Source organism: Cricetulus griseus, chromosome X (assembly GCF_003668045.3).
Source record: "Cricetulus griseus strain 17A/GY chromosome X, alternate assembly CriGri-PICRH-1.0, whole genome shotgun sequence".
NCBI lineage: Eukaryota > Metazoa > Chordata > Mammalia > Rodentia > Cricetidae > Cricetulus > Cricetulus griseus.
In genome coordinates, this window is record NC_048604.1 from 58,276,170 (window position 1) to 58,289,317 (window position 13,148).

At 38.2% G+C, this 13,148-nt stretch overlaps 1 protein-coding gene across 1 annotated transcript; it reads right to left on the reverse strand.

Annotated features, from left to right (window-relative positions):
* Nucleotides 1-820: 820 nt before the first annotated feature.
* LOC100752166 (peroxisomal biogenesis factor 3-like) lies at nt 821-2,121 on the reverse strand. Its single transcript, XM_027432997.2, has one exon. The coding sequence runs from the start codon at nt 1,971-1,973 to the stop codon at nt 840-842; it is 1,134 nt and encodes a 377-aa protein (XP_027288798.2). The 5' UTR covers nt 1,974-2,121; the 3' UTR covers nt 821-839.
* Nucleotides 2,122-13,148: the final 11,027 nt, after the last annotated feature.

Genomic DNA, 13,148 nt, shown 5'->3' on the forward strand with positions numbered 1-13,148 from the left:
TGACTGCTGAACTTACAAAACAAGACAGTACTGAAGGGTTCCTGTTAAAATGGAGAAGTATGCTAGACACACTATGGCCTGTAGGCTGAAGAAGGATGCCCCAACTTTACAGAGGAACTTTGGGTGACTGTCCTGGTATCGAGATGTCCGGTCAATTCTAGAGTTTATATATTATCCTTCTGTGGTCTTTTTTTATGAAAATTGTTTATTGCAACATGTTATTTGTTGTACTCAAAATCAATACAAAGTTATTAGAATTATTTTTACACAAATGAATGAAACTCTGTAATTAATAATTGTGAGTAAACAACATGAACATAACATTAGCCTATAATTCTATATGCAACTTCTGAGGGTTGCTAAGAAAGCTTTAGAAAATGCTGCAAATAAATAATGAAGAAAAATAGCAAAGGAAAAAATAGCTGATCAGAGGTTTCAAAATGCACTGATTTCTAGAGGATAAGCCCTCTGTCAAGGTGTGTGAGACAAATCACGTGACTGGAGAGAATCGGCTTGCTCTCACTTACTTCAGAGTCCAGCAAACTTCATGATTAAACATATCTTCAGAGTCCACACATCCTAGATTTCCTTTTCAAGACAGATTTTCCCTCATTATATGTGTGAAAGGACATCACATTCCATTACATGTATATATAAAATTATCTACTTGGTTTGGATGATCCCGATGTTGTAATTTGTGCACCAGTTAGATACACCTGATGAAGTAGACTGCTGATGAATTAAAAATACGATAAGGTGCCAACTGAATCTACTTCATTATGAAATAAGACTTTGCTTAAGAATATATTTTATTAGACATTTTGGTTGCAATTGTCACTCTAGGTATAGATGATTTTAATGTAGATGGATCCTAGCTCTTCTTGAAAGAAGAAAGTAATTTCTCCAGTTGTTGGGGGGGTACTAAAAGCTTCATACACGTTAGCAGCAAAGTCTTTTACTTGCTCCATCATCAAAAGATCCTGCACAAAATGACTAGGTGTGTCACTGCAAATTGAATGGATCTGTCCATTTACTATGGGAATTATCTTAGCTAAAGGCAGGCTGACACTGGACAGACTATTTATGGAGTTACCATGTTGCAGATCCTGTTCAGTGGGCCGAAAGAATTCTGCCATGTTGTCTAGAAGCTGACTGAAGCCTCTGTTTAAACAGGTTTTCAAAACTGTACTAAAATCTGGACTTTCCAACATGTCTCTTGTCTCATTGAGAAGTTTAATAGTGGTAATATCTCTTGGAGAAAGCCCATAGGCCTGAGCTGCTAATGGCGTTTCTTCATCTGGCATCATGTATTGGCACAGTGAAGACTTGGATACATCTTTATCAATCCAAGAAGGAGACCTATGCTGCTCCACAAGAATTCTAATTTCTTTTAGTTTTTGCTCCAAGTCCAAAAGGGACAAAGAATGTTTAAGAGAAACACTTCCTAAAATCCTCTGTACAGCTTGTTTAATGACAGTGACTAACTCTGTTAGGCCATCTCCAAGGAGGTGTTGAATACTTGACAAATACTGCTGCTGTACATCCGGTGGAGAAAGAACTGTAGTGCCATTTTTGCCAACTGTTGCATTATTTAGGTAAATATTTCCACCAATTATGTTTAACTGGACTCGCAATAGAAAGACCAGCATACACGTGCTATATACAGCTAAAATACTTCTTGTGAAACTTATTATCTTTAGGTCCTCCCATATTTCCAGCTTGTTTGAAGGCCTGTTTTTCAACAAAGCTGTTAGACTCTCAGAATTGAGTTGCTGCATTAAGGCCTCTCTTAGTGTTGGTAGCATGGACAGCACTGTCATGTTGCAAGTCCTCTGGTTACTTTCAAAATGGTACTGTCGCCGAGCTTGGGCAATGTATTCTGCAGCTTCTCTTTCTTGTATTTCTCTAATTTTTTCTGTCCATATTTTCCTAGGATATATACTTCTCCAAGAACTGTGCCCAGGAAGATGCATTTCTTTTTGTGACGTTTCAGAAAATTCCACATTGATCTCAGAATCTTCAGACTCTGGGTGTGTGGGTTGCCTAGGGGAGAGGGGCTGGCTCACCAGGAAACCGAGTCTTCGTCCACCTGGGCCGGACCTCCGGCAGGAGCGCGTTGGCAGGGCTCCATGCTCTTTGGAAACCCCCTTCTGTGGTCTTTGATAGAGTTGAAGTCAGATAGCTATGTTTATAGTTTTCTTCAGTTATTACAAAAGATAAGTTATCTTTCTTTTTATTTAGACAGAAAAGAGGAGATGATGGGGAATGTACTGTGTGTGTTCATCTTATTGATTATTGAATAAAATACTGTTTGGCCAATGAGACAGCAAGTTAGACAGGACTAGGAGTCAAAGAGGATTCTGGGAAATGTAGTAGAGAAGTGGTGATCCAGGCAGGAAGTGACATAGCAAGGAGACTCATATTTAAGCAAAGGAAACAGGAAGTGTCCCTTTTTCCCCTTCACATCCTCCACCAGCAGGATGTGAACACCGGCAAGAGAGGGCGCCAACGAAAGGCATCCTCTATAAGATAAGTCTTTTAAAATATATATATTTATGATAATTAAAACTGAGATAGCAGATGAGGAATCCTAGTCATTGGCCAAGCAGCATTTTACCTAATACAAGTCTCTCTGTGCATTAATTGGGGCCCTAACTCGGTGGGCGGCTGGTGTAAAATGCAATTCTTCCCTTATACCTAAAATCCCCCTCTGGGTCCTTCCCATGGCCTCAGAGATATTTCTTTTTACATAAAGCAGCAGCCAGGAGGCCTCTGCAGCTGCTTGCTGATACCTCCATCCTTCACATGGTGTGTAATATCTACTGTATGCATTTCGAAGTTCTCAAAGCATCTCCATACTCTGGAGGCAGATCAAACTTGACTCTCTATACCCCTGGAATTTCCCCAACTGGTAGATTCTATCTCAGTGGCCACATCTTAGTTTCAAGTCTCACTACTCTCTGCACTGTCTGTGCCCTGGCCATTACCCCATAAGCCCTATAGGGACAAACTACCAGGTAAATATTTCTTCTGCAAACACCACCCAACTTCAACCAACTTCTCTATATCTGCTTATTACTTTCTCTATATCATTCATACCATTGCTCTTCCCCTACTCAATCTCAGATTTTTATTATATCCTGAAAATTATGCTAAATACTGCTAAAATTCACCAATAGGGGGAAAATATGCCATGTTTACCTTTGTTATCTATTTTTCTGAGGTACTAATGACAAACTGAGACAAGTGTTAGGATATACACCTGGCTGACCCTGCCCCCTAACAATGGGTGGGAGACAGAGGAAAACATGCTATGTCATCACCACGAAACCCGCCATTCATTATGGTCTTCATGAGGACTCTGTACATGAGTGAAATCTCAGTGCACATGCACAGTCTTCCCTTTAAAAGGTTCAGCCTCACCCCCTTCTTTCTCTCTCTGCCTCTTCTTGGGTTAGCTGATAATCCAGTCCCATCCCCCCTCTCTTGTCAATAAACTCCATGTGTGTTGTTCATTTGTAGTTTCTCTTTACCAATACCTGCAGCAAATATTTAACAACAAGAATGTGCTAAAGTTTATTCTGGGAAACTGTAGGCACTTCTATAGAACACAGGTGAGAGATGACTTGCAGGAATGTAGATATTCCTCCTCCAAGGACTATATACCAAAAAAAAAAAAAAACCTTACCCAGGAGGAATGCTGGCTTACTTGTAGCCATATAAATACAATGTTGCCCCTCTAAAACTCCCTGAACTAAATACTCTATCTATTCCCTGAGGTTACATAAAGTTAAGGCAAAGTTGAATACAATAGGTGATAGGAAGCAGCTGTAAACACAGGTTAGTATCTTCTGACCATCCTTACCCCTCCATGAGGAGGTATAAACAGATAACAACCCAAGTTGGTATGTTCTTTTACAAGAGAGTACCCAAAGACTGATATTTAATCATAAGATAGCCACCCATGACACATGGAGAAAGCAAGTAAATAAATATCTAAGTACCCCATGACCCAATCATGTTGACATTAAAAAAATCCAGCTAATAGCCCAGGGCCCTTGCAAGTTTTAAGTCATGCATCTCTTTAAAACATCACCAAATAAGGGAAATATAGTCACAGTATTCCCTTTTGTAATACAGCACAGTGAGAACAGAAAACATACTGAACATTTTTCAAATATAGTGACCTTCTCTTTTCTGAAGAGAAAGGAGGAGTGGATTTGGGGAAGAGGAGATGTGGAAGGGGTTGGAGGAGAGGAGAGGGGAAATGTTGTTGGGATGTAATATATGAGAGAGAACTATATTAATTAAAAAAGAAGTTGCCACCATGAGATTGAGTAGTAGGCAGTCCTGTAATAAATTGTTTTCATTAGTGTTTGATGGGAGAGGACCCAGCCCCTTGTGGGTGGTTCCATCCTTGGGCTGGTGGTCCTGGGTTCTATAAGAAAGCACATTGACCAAAGTCAGAGAAGCAAGCCAGTAAGTACCACCCCTCCAAGGCTTATGCATCAGCTCCAGTCTCCAGGTTTCTGCCATGTTTGAGTTCCTGTCCTGACTTCCTTTGATGATGAAGTATGATATGAATTGTAAGCCAAATAAACCTGTTGTGGAATAGAATATGTGTTTAACTAAATAAAGATGTGTTACATTTTTTATTGCAGAATAATTGTTTAACTATGTAAAGATGTGTTGCATTTGTTTATGCTGCATTTGTTTAATTATGTAAAGCTGTGTTGCTTTTTACCTTTGTCTGCTTAAGGCACCTGATTGGTCTAATAAAAAGCTGAACAGCCAATAGCCAGAGAGAGGGATAGGTGGGCCTGGTGGGCAGAGTAAAAAGGGCCAGCCAGCCAGTTATGAGGAAGCAAGACAGCAGGTTAGACAGTACATAAATAAGGTAAATGAGTCTGAGGATAGCACATATATTAATAGAAATGGGTTAATTTATGTTTTAAAAATATAGAAATAAGCCTAATCTTAGGATGAGCATTCATAATTCATAAAGTCTATGTGTTCTAATTTGGGAGCTGGCAGTCCAAGAAAGCTTGATACATTTGGCATCCAATGTGGGGCCCAAATTTCCATATATTGTCTGAGAAAGCTTACAAAAAATACAGATATGGATCCTTTAAGAGGTGCTGCTGTGCATGAGAGCACTTGAGCAGCCAGCATGTTAAGTAGAAAGAACAAACTAAGTAAAAATGTCTGCTACAGTATGGACACTAAATTCCTAGAACTGGGGTAGTTAAATTCAGCTCCCAGTTAAACACACCTCTCAGTCTTGCTTGTAAAACTGGGCTTGTAGCCAGCCATCAGCACAAAACCACACAACAGGTTTAAGGTTTGACTATGGTCAAAGAATGCTAGAGGTAAACAAGAAAGCATATACAGACCAAAAACAAAAACTAAACAAATAAACAAAACTCTAAAAAGGTTACCGTGTGTTTAAAAATGTGGGTAGGCACTTAAGAAAGAAAAGAAAACAGGTATAAACAGTCATGGGAAAAATAAATAGTTAAAAATATAATAAAGTCTTTAAAGAGAGAGTAAGATAATGAAAGACCTCAGAAGAGGTACTTTCATAGCAGGAGACCCGCACCCAGGAATCAGCGAGACCACATTTGGATGCAAAACCGCAAGAGGCTTTATTTAGGAGACGGGTACCCGGACGACTTAGCTTTTCTGAGGCCAAGCGCGCCGAGCCAAGGGAGAGGTGCCTTTTTATAGAAAAAAACGCAAGCGAGGAACAGGGATTCTATTGGATGGTTCAAATGAGGCACAGAGCCATTCCAGATCAGCATATTCTCAAGGTCTGGTGTCTGGTACAACAGACTTGATTCCCTCCGCTCCGCGTCCAGATGGCTGACCTTGGGGGCGAGGGCCTTGGGACGGAGTGTTTCTCATCGGTGGGGGTGTGGGGGCGGGGCCCCGGGCCGGCCTAACTGGTGCTCTCGCCCTCGGGCCGGCCCACCTGGTGCTCGTTGCTCGGCCCCAGCCCCGAGGCGCGGTGCCAGGCGGGGCGGGCCGGGGGCGCGAGCCCTGCCGGGGTGAAGGCTTGGGAGGCCCCGGCAGCTCCGCGGCCCCCGTGTCCTTGGCTCCCGGCTCGCAGCTCCTGGACAAGCAGCATCGCTGCTCTCCCAGCTCAAGTTCCCCTTCCAGGCACCGCCTGCACTGCACTCTCCAGCCCCCGGCCGAACCCTGGCTCTGCCCTGCTCAGTCCCCGCCGCGCTGCCCTCGGTCAACTGCTCTTCCCAGCCCATCCCGACTGCTCCAGAGAGAACACCCAGCATCGGCATAGGCGGGGGGGGGGGGAGACAGAGAGGCAGCGGGCCTTTCAATAATATAAAGGCTAAAAGCAATTTAAAGATGGGAAATACACAGGGAGTCTGGATCGTGCATGGTATTGTGTTGACTTTTAATTTTTTGAATGCTAGTGAGTGATTGACAGCTGTTGAGAGACATTGGATTGATTATAAAGGGACTGCTAAATTAAACCATACTAGATGCTTTAGGGATGTCTTAATTTTAGAATGGAATACATAAAATATGTATTGTGTTGGGGTAGAGGTTATGCTTTTGTTTGAAGAGGAAATGAAAGGCTGTGGGTTCCCTAAAGGTTAATAGAGATTATATTTTATCTGGGGAGACACCCAGAAAACCTTGGCTACAGACATAAAGAAATAAACCAATAGAAAATCACAAGACAGGTGATGTATAACAACAAATATTACAACTCATTTTCCCAAGACTTGACCACTGTCTCAATTTTTTCAGGTTTCTTTAAAGAAGCTGCCACCCCTAGACTACTGGAAGTAGTCTAAAGAACACACTGCCAATATACCTAAGAGGTAGGATGGGTGGTTTTTGGTCATTTGATGGGTTATGAATGTTTGCTATTGTTTAGGGTGGTTGTTTACAAATTGTTATTGGTGGTGGTAAGGGAGGAAACTAAGCAGCAAAGGTTGTATTCAGGGATCTCTTTTGAAGAAAAAAATGGAGGGTATGGAAAGGATAGGATATAAAGGTAAATTATTGAATCTACTTTAAACAAAAAAGCAACTATTAATCTCAAATATTTCACATTGTTATGGACTTTCATATATTATACAAATTTAAGTTATCTCTTGGTAGAATATTGAATCTTCTTTCAAATTAAAAAATAACTACCAGTCTCAAAAGTTTACATTGGTATGGGATTTTTTGTATATTGATAAAAAATTGAAGTTATTTTTGTTATACTGTGTCTTTGTTTCTACTCTTGTTTAGGTATTGTACCTATATAGGTCATTTAAAAATGTAATGAATAATTAAGAACTAAAGACTGGTAGTTAGTCATCTATAATATTCAAACTTGTAGTTGTGTTATGTATGTTTTTCAAGATTAAACAGAGGTATATTTTTAGATAGAAAGAGGTCTTCAAACATTTCAGAGACTTATAGAATATGACATTTAAGATGATTTTCATGACAGTGAGACATGTCTGCTCCTGGCATCACCAATATACTTCATAAAATGATGGTCATTGAAGAACCTCCACATGAAGTTTGCTTTCATTGTGGAAAACCTAGCCATTTTGGCAAGAAAACCCTTGCCTCAGTTGTTGACAATATACCATCCAAACTGGATAAGGAAGACACAAAGGAAAAAGACTGCCAAAATTTACCAAGACAAAGGTGGGACAGTCCTTCAGTACTCTTCCTTCATAGAAAAGTCTGCCAGATATTCTTAGCCTATAGGCCAAAGATGGATTCCCCAACATTGCAGAGACATTTTGGGTGACTTTCCAGGCACCTATATGTCTCTGTCTCTTCTGTAGTTTTAGAAGTGGCTTTCACTGCATGTCCTGCTTACTCAAGTACTATTACATTCTTCTGGGGTCTTTGATGGAGTTGAAAACTAGATAATTATAATTATAGTTTTCCTTAGCTATGATAGAAGATAAATTAGGTACAAAATTTGAACTCACAAAGGTATTATAAATAATGGAGTACTTTCTCTGATTTTGCCAAGTACAGATGGACTGGATATTGTAAATGTAATTCTTAATTGATAATTGTTCTTATTGTATGCAATTTTACTATGTTAAAGTTAAAACATTTCCTTTTTATTTAGACAAAAGGAGAAATGTCATGGACCAGAATATTTATTTAACTAATAAAGATGTGTTACATTTGTTTGTGTTGTAGAGTTGCCTTTGTTTATGCTGTATTTGTTTGACTATGTAAAGAAATGTTGCTGTTTCACTTTGCCTGCCTAAGGCATCTGACTAGTCTAATAAAAGACTGAAAGGTCAATAGATAACTAGGCAGAGGAGGAATAGGCTGGCCTGGTGGGCAGAGAGAAAGGTGCCAGCCAGCTGATAGACAGACAGACATGGAGGAAGCAGGAAAGCAGGAAGGTAAGTATGAAGATGATATAAATGAGCCATGGAGCAGCACATACATTAGTAGGATAGGTTAATTGTTTTTTTAAAAAATGTTAGAAACAAGTCTAAGAGAAGGCTGAGTATTCATAATTAATAATATGTCTCTGTGTCATGATTTGGGAGCTGGTGGTCCAAGAAAGCATGCTACATAAACCTTTTCCTCCCAAATCTGCTTTTTGGTCATGGTGTTTCATTGAAACACTAACACTAAATACTCTAAGACACTTAAACTTCCCTGATCAACTATTCAAAATGAAGTTTAGTGTGCCTGATACTAGTATAGTCCTTTAGATACAGTGAGAGTAATACCATGGTTCTTAGTATTTTTCCTTTCAATTGTTGCCCTGAAAAGAAATTTCTTCTAGAAAACTAAATTTAAATTCAGTCAGTAGCACTCCATTGTTACAGTGTGTCATTAGGCATGGGAAGACAGGTCACATTACAAAGTAATATATTAAACAATAAATTGCATAATGAGCAATAACTGAAGATGGCAGTAGATAGAGTCATATCTTCTGTGGCATAAAAGCTACTATAGTGCCTTGGGCCACTACCTATGACATGTTTGGACTGCAATCACTGTGTTTTCTACATTCATCGCTTGGCTCAAATACAGAAATATTTACTCTGAATGAAAATTGCACCAAAAAGCATTGCCATCTCAGAATTTCTTGGCATCCTTGAAATTGAATTATTATTTGTTGTTCAGAAATGTTTCAGCAACATGTTTCACATGAGAGTTACACAGAGAAAATGGTTTGGTGCTTATTAATTAATTTTAAGGTCAAAATTTGGAGTTAGTGTCGGCTTACATACCAACTTAACTTACTAATGTTGACAGTACCCAACAATACAGCAATCAAAGTATTAATTACATTTCATTTGGTAAAACAAAGATATTTGAAATTCTTGTCAATACTTCTCATAGGGAATTTAATGTGACTTTATAAGTATATTTTTTTCTGCAAAGCTTATCAATTTCCTAAATTTTGTTTTCTAGTAGGTTGACATCTAAAATTCATCTTGGAATGGCAGATTAGAAATAAATGACATAAATATCATACTTATAACAACTTTTTGAAATGTGAAGCAGATTTGAGGGAAAAATAGGATAATAAATATAAATTGCAAAGAAAATTTTAAAAATCTGACTCTCAAAGTTCTTCATGAATGTTTGTTGTCATGAATTACTACCCTTTTCTATTTTCATAGGACAAGATCTCCAGAGGAGCAAATACAGAGCGTTTGATGTATTGATATTCTTGTGAGCCCATCAAGAGATTATAATGGTGGCTGATATAAGAAGAGGCAGACTCCCAGAGCTAAACACTGAACTGAACTCTGGAACCCAGTTGCAGAGTTGGAGGAGTGACATGAAAAGATGTCAACACCAGGCTGGTGAAACCCACAGAAACAGCTGACCTGAACAAGAGGGAGTGCATGGACCCCAGACTGATGGATGGGATACCAGCATAGGACTGATCCAGACCCCTGAACCTGGATGTTAGTGAGGAGGCCTCAGCACTCTATGGGGCCTCTGTTAGTAGATCAATATGTATCCCTGGTGTATCAAAGGACTTTGGGAGCCCATCCCACGTGGAGCGATGCTTTCTCAGCCTGGACACATGGGGGAGGGCCTAGGTCCTGGCCAGGATGATAAGACAGACATTCGGGGATCCCCCATGGAAGGCCTTAACCCTCCCTGGGGAGCAGAGGGGAGATAGGATAGGGGGTTAGTGGGGTGTGGGGTAGGAGGGGAGGGAGAGGGAGCAGGGATTGACATATGAAGCAAGCTTGCTTCTAACTTGAATTAATAAATAATAAAAATGATTATACCTTCTTAAAAAGGAGATTATAACAGATTTTTATTTAGCCAGAGCTACCATTATACTCATTAAAAAGCATGTCTATACAAACATGTGTGTTAAAATTCCAATTATCAAACCCAGATCTCTTGTCAATTAGAAAAATAATCTACATCAATTTGAATTCCGCATCAAACTCCAAGATATGATAGCCAATGAATCTTTGTGACCAAGAGGTGGAATAATTTCTTGATTTCAGTCTTCTATGTTTTCGAACAACTAAAATGATGTGATGATGAATATTCCAGGAGCACTGACTTTGATGTTAGTAGGTGCAGAGAAAAGAAAGAAAGCTGTGGAGATGGGTTCAAGCGAACTTATCTTCTCAGGTAGTATAAAAAATGGGCTTTATGGTACACCTAGAAGTTTAAAAGGAGTGAAATTTTGTAGGTTAGAAGTCATGTGAGATTAAGTGGAGCACTGGTTCATTAAAAAAAAACATATTCTTTGTTCTTATCATTTAGAATTCAAAGGTTTCTTGTAATAGTTAAGATGAAAGAATTAGGCTAATTGAGTCTTTAGGTGAAATTTTGCATTGCTACTCACCTTGTGGAATAAAATATTTTGATATTTGCAAAATCATAAATACAAATACTAAACCTTGCCAAAACATGTTTTAAATGTGATTGACTCTGAATTACATTATAATTCACAGCATTATAAATGTCTGTGAAAATTAATGATTTACATAACATTCTAACATATACCCTTTTTTTGGTTTTTCGAGACAGGGTTTCTGTGTGTAGCTTTGGAGCTTATCCTGGCACTTGCTCTGGAGACCAGGCTGGCCTCAAACTCACAGAGATCCACCTGCCTCTGCCTCCCGAGTGCTGGGATTAAAGGTGTGTGCCACCAACTCCTGGCTCATGCACCCTTCTTTTAAATTAGAAATATATTGGAAAACATGAACTTGGTGTTTTGTGGTATGTAATTATCTCTCTTCATCTTCTCTATTTAATCTGCTACATATTCATCATGCTCTAGAATATAGCTCTATATTAACTAAGAAAAATTGTCTCCTACCAAAGCTAAATAAGAACCTTATGCATCTCACCATCTGTTTCTTACATTCTTATACTGGGACTGAGGTGGTACTTTTTTCTCATGTTTGCCCACCCATTTAACTATGGTATTCATTGATGTTTTGCTACAGTTTCACAAAGCTGGTCAGTTACTCTCCCTTGCAGCCTTGTGCTTCCTTATATTTGAGTCATACATACTGAAATTTAATTATCTTAATATCTGAATTATTGCTACATATTTGGAATTCATTGCTACATGAAATTTTTTTTTGCATGCCTCACACTGAAGCTTATCTACTAATTGTAAAATGACCCTTTTTAATTAGTAATGATGTATTTTTGAGTGTGTTTACATTGCTCTAGAACTTCGAATATCTTCACATCCTGCTATCTTTTAACTGGCATTACAGTCAGAGAGAAGATTGACCACGAGTTCTTATTCATTTTGTATTATAACATTTGACAGTTGTCAAATTTTGATGGAGCCACTTAGCTATATGTGTGATTGGAAATAATTTTTCTATAAGTTTATTTAAATATTTTGTTAAAAGTATCAATTTTTATATTGTAATCTTGAGAGCTATGTGATAAAAAGAGCTAATTCTTTCACAGTGCTATTACTAAAATAAATATTATGTGTCTAACTTTGATTTATTTGAATTTTGATAGCCTTAAGAGATTCTTTCTATGTGCATCCGAATCTCACTTTTCAAGTGAAGTTACTTTTGGAACAATATCACACATGTAAATGAGTAAAACATCACATGACCGATGATCACTGGAGGGAAAATATCTTCTGTCGAAATCCACTGTGGATTGCTAATACATGAATAACATTGTCCAGATACTGTGATTCAAGTATGCATCAAAAAGGATCCATATTCAAGGTTTACTGCCAAGTGTGCATCACTAATAAATGCTAGGTCACAGTGAGTTTTCAAGTTACTGGGGATAAATACTTGAAGGGGAGAAAAAGAGGCTAGGCTTTTTACTTTATGGAAACCTGTCTGTAGGTGAGGGATTTTGCTTTGCAACACACTCTTTTTTAATGTATCAGTACCTAAAGCTATTAGTCACATACTATAGCCTGAAATCTCTGAAACTTTTAGTCAAAGTGAACATTTTATCTTTATAAGCTATATTTCAGCTGTTTCTAATTGAGATTAAAATGAAAAACTGAAGAAACCAGAAAGTTGGTGTTAAAATTGTTTTTTTTTTTTTGCTGTTACCATGTAGTTTATGATTTTGACAAATATTTTATAATTGTTTTCTAAGGGAAGTTACGAAACTTAGAGAAAGCATAGGTAAAAGTAGGAAAAGTTTAACTGGATGGGGTCCATTACTTACAGGAAAGCAGATATTAGAGGCCATGTTGATGACATTTCAGATGGACATAGGAATTCTAATGGAATCTGAACTAAAGGCCATGCTTTAAATGCTGTGACAAAGAACTTAAATGCCTTGTATCTGTTCTCTGAGACTTTATGAGGACAAATTTAAAGACTTTATGTGGAGGAGGAAAGTTTAAGGCAGTATGCCACTCAAGTTTTAGTATGGTTTTTATTGATGATAGTTAGTGAAATTCACAGTGAAAATCAAGGGCAAAGCAGGATATCACAACAGTTTGAAATATTTGCACTGTTGTCAGATAAGGAACACATAAATTATATATGTATATATATATATGTATATATATGTATATATATATATATATAGTTTTATATTTTTGTTTGTTTGTGTGTGTGTGTGTGTGTGTGTGTGTGTGTGTGTGTGTGTGGTTTTATTTCAGAGAGCAGAGAGTTTTCAGTTGAAAGTGTGTCTAAAAGAAACTTTTG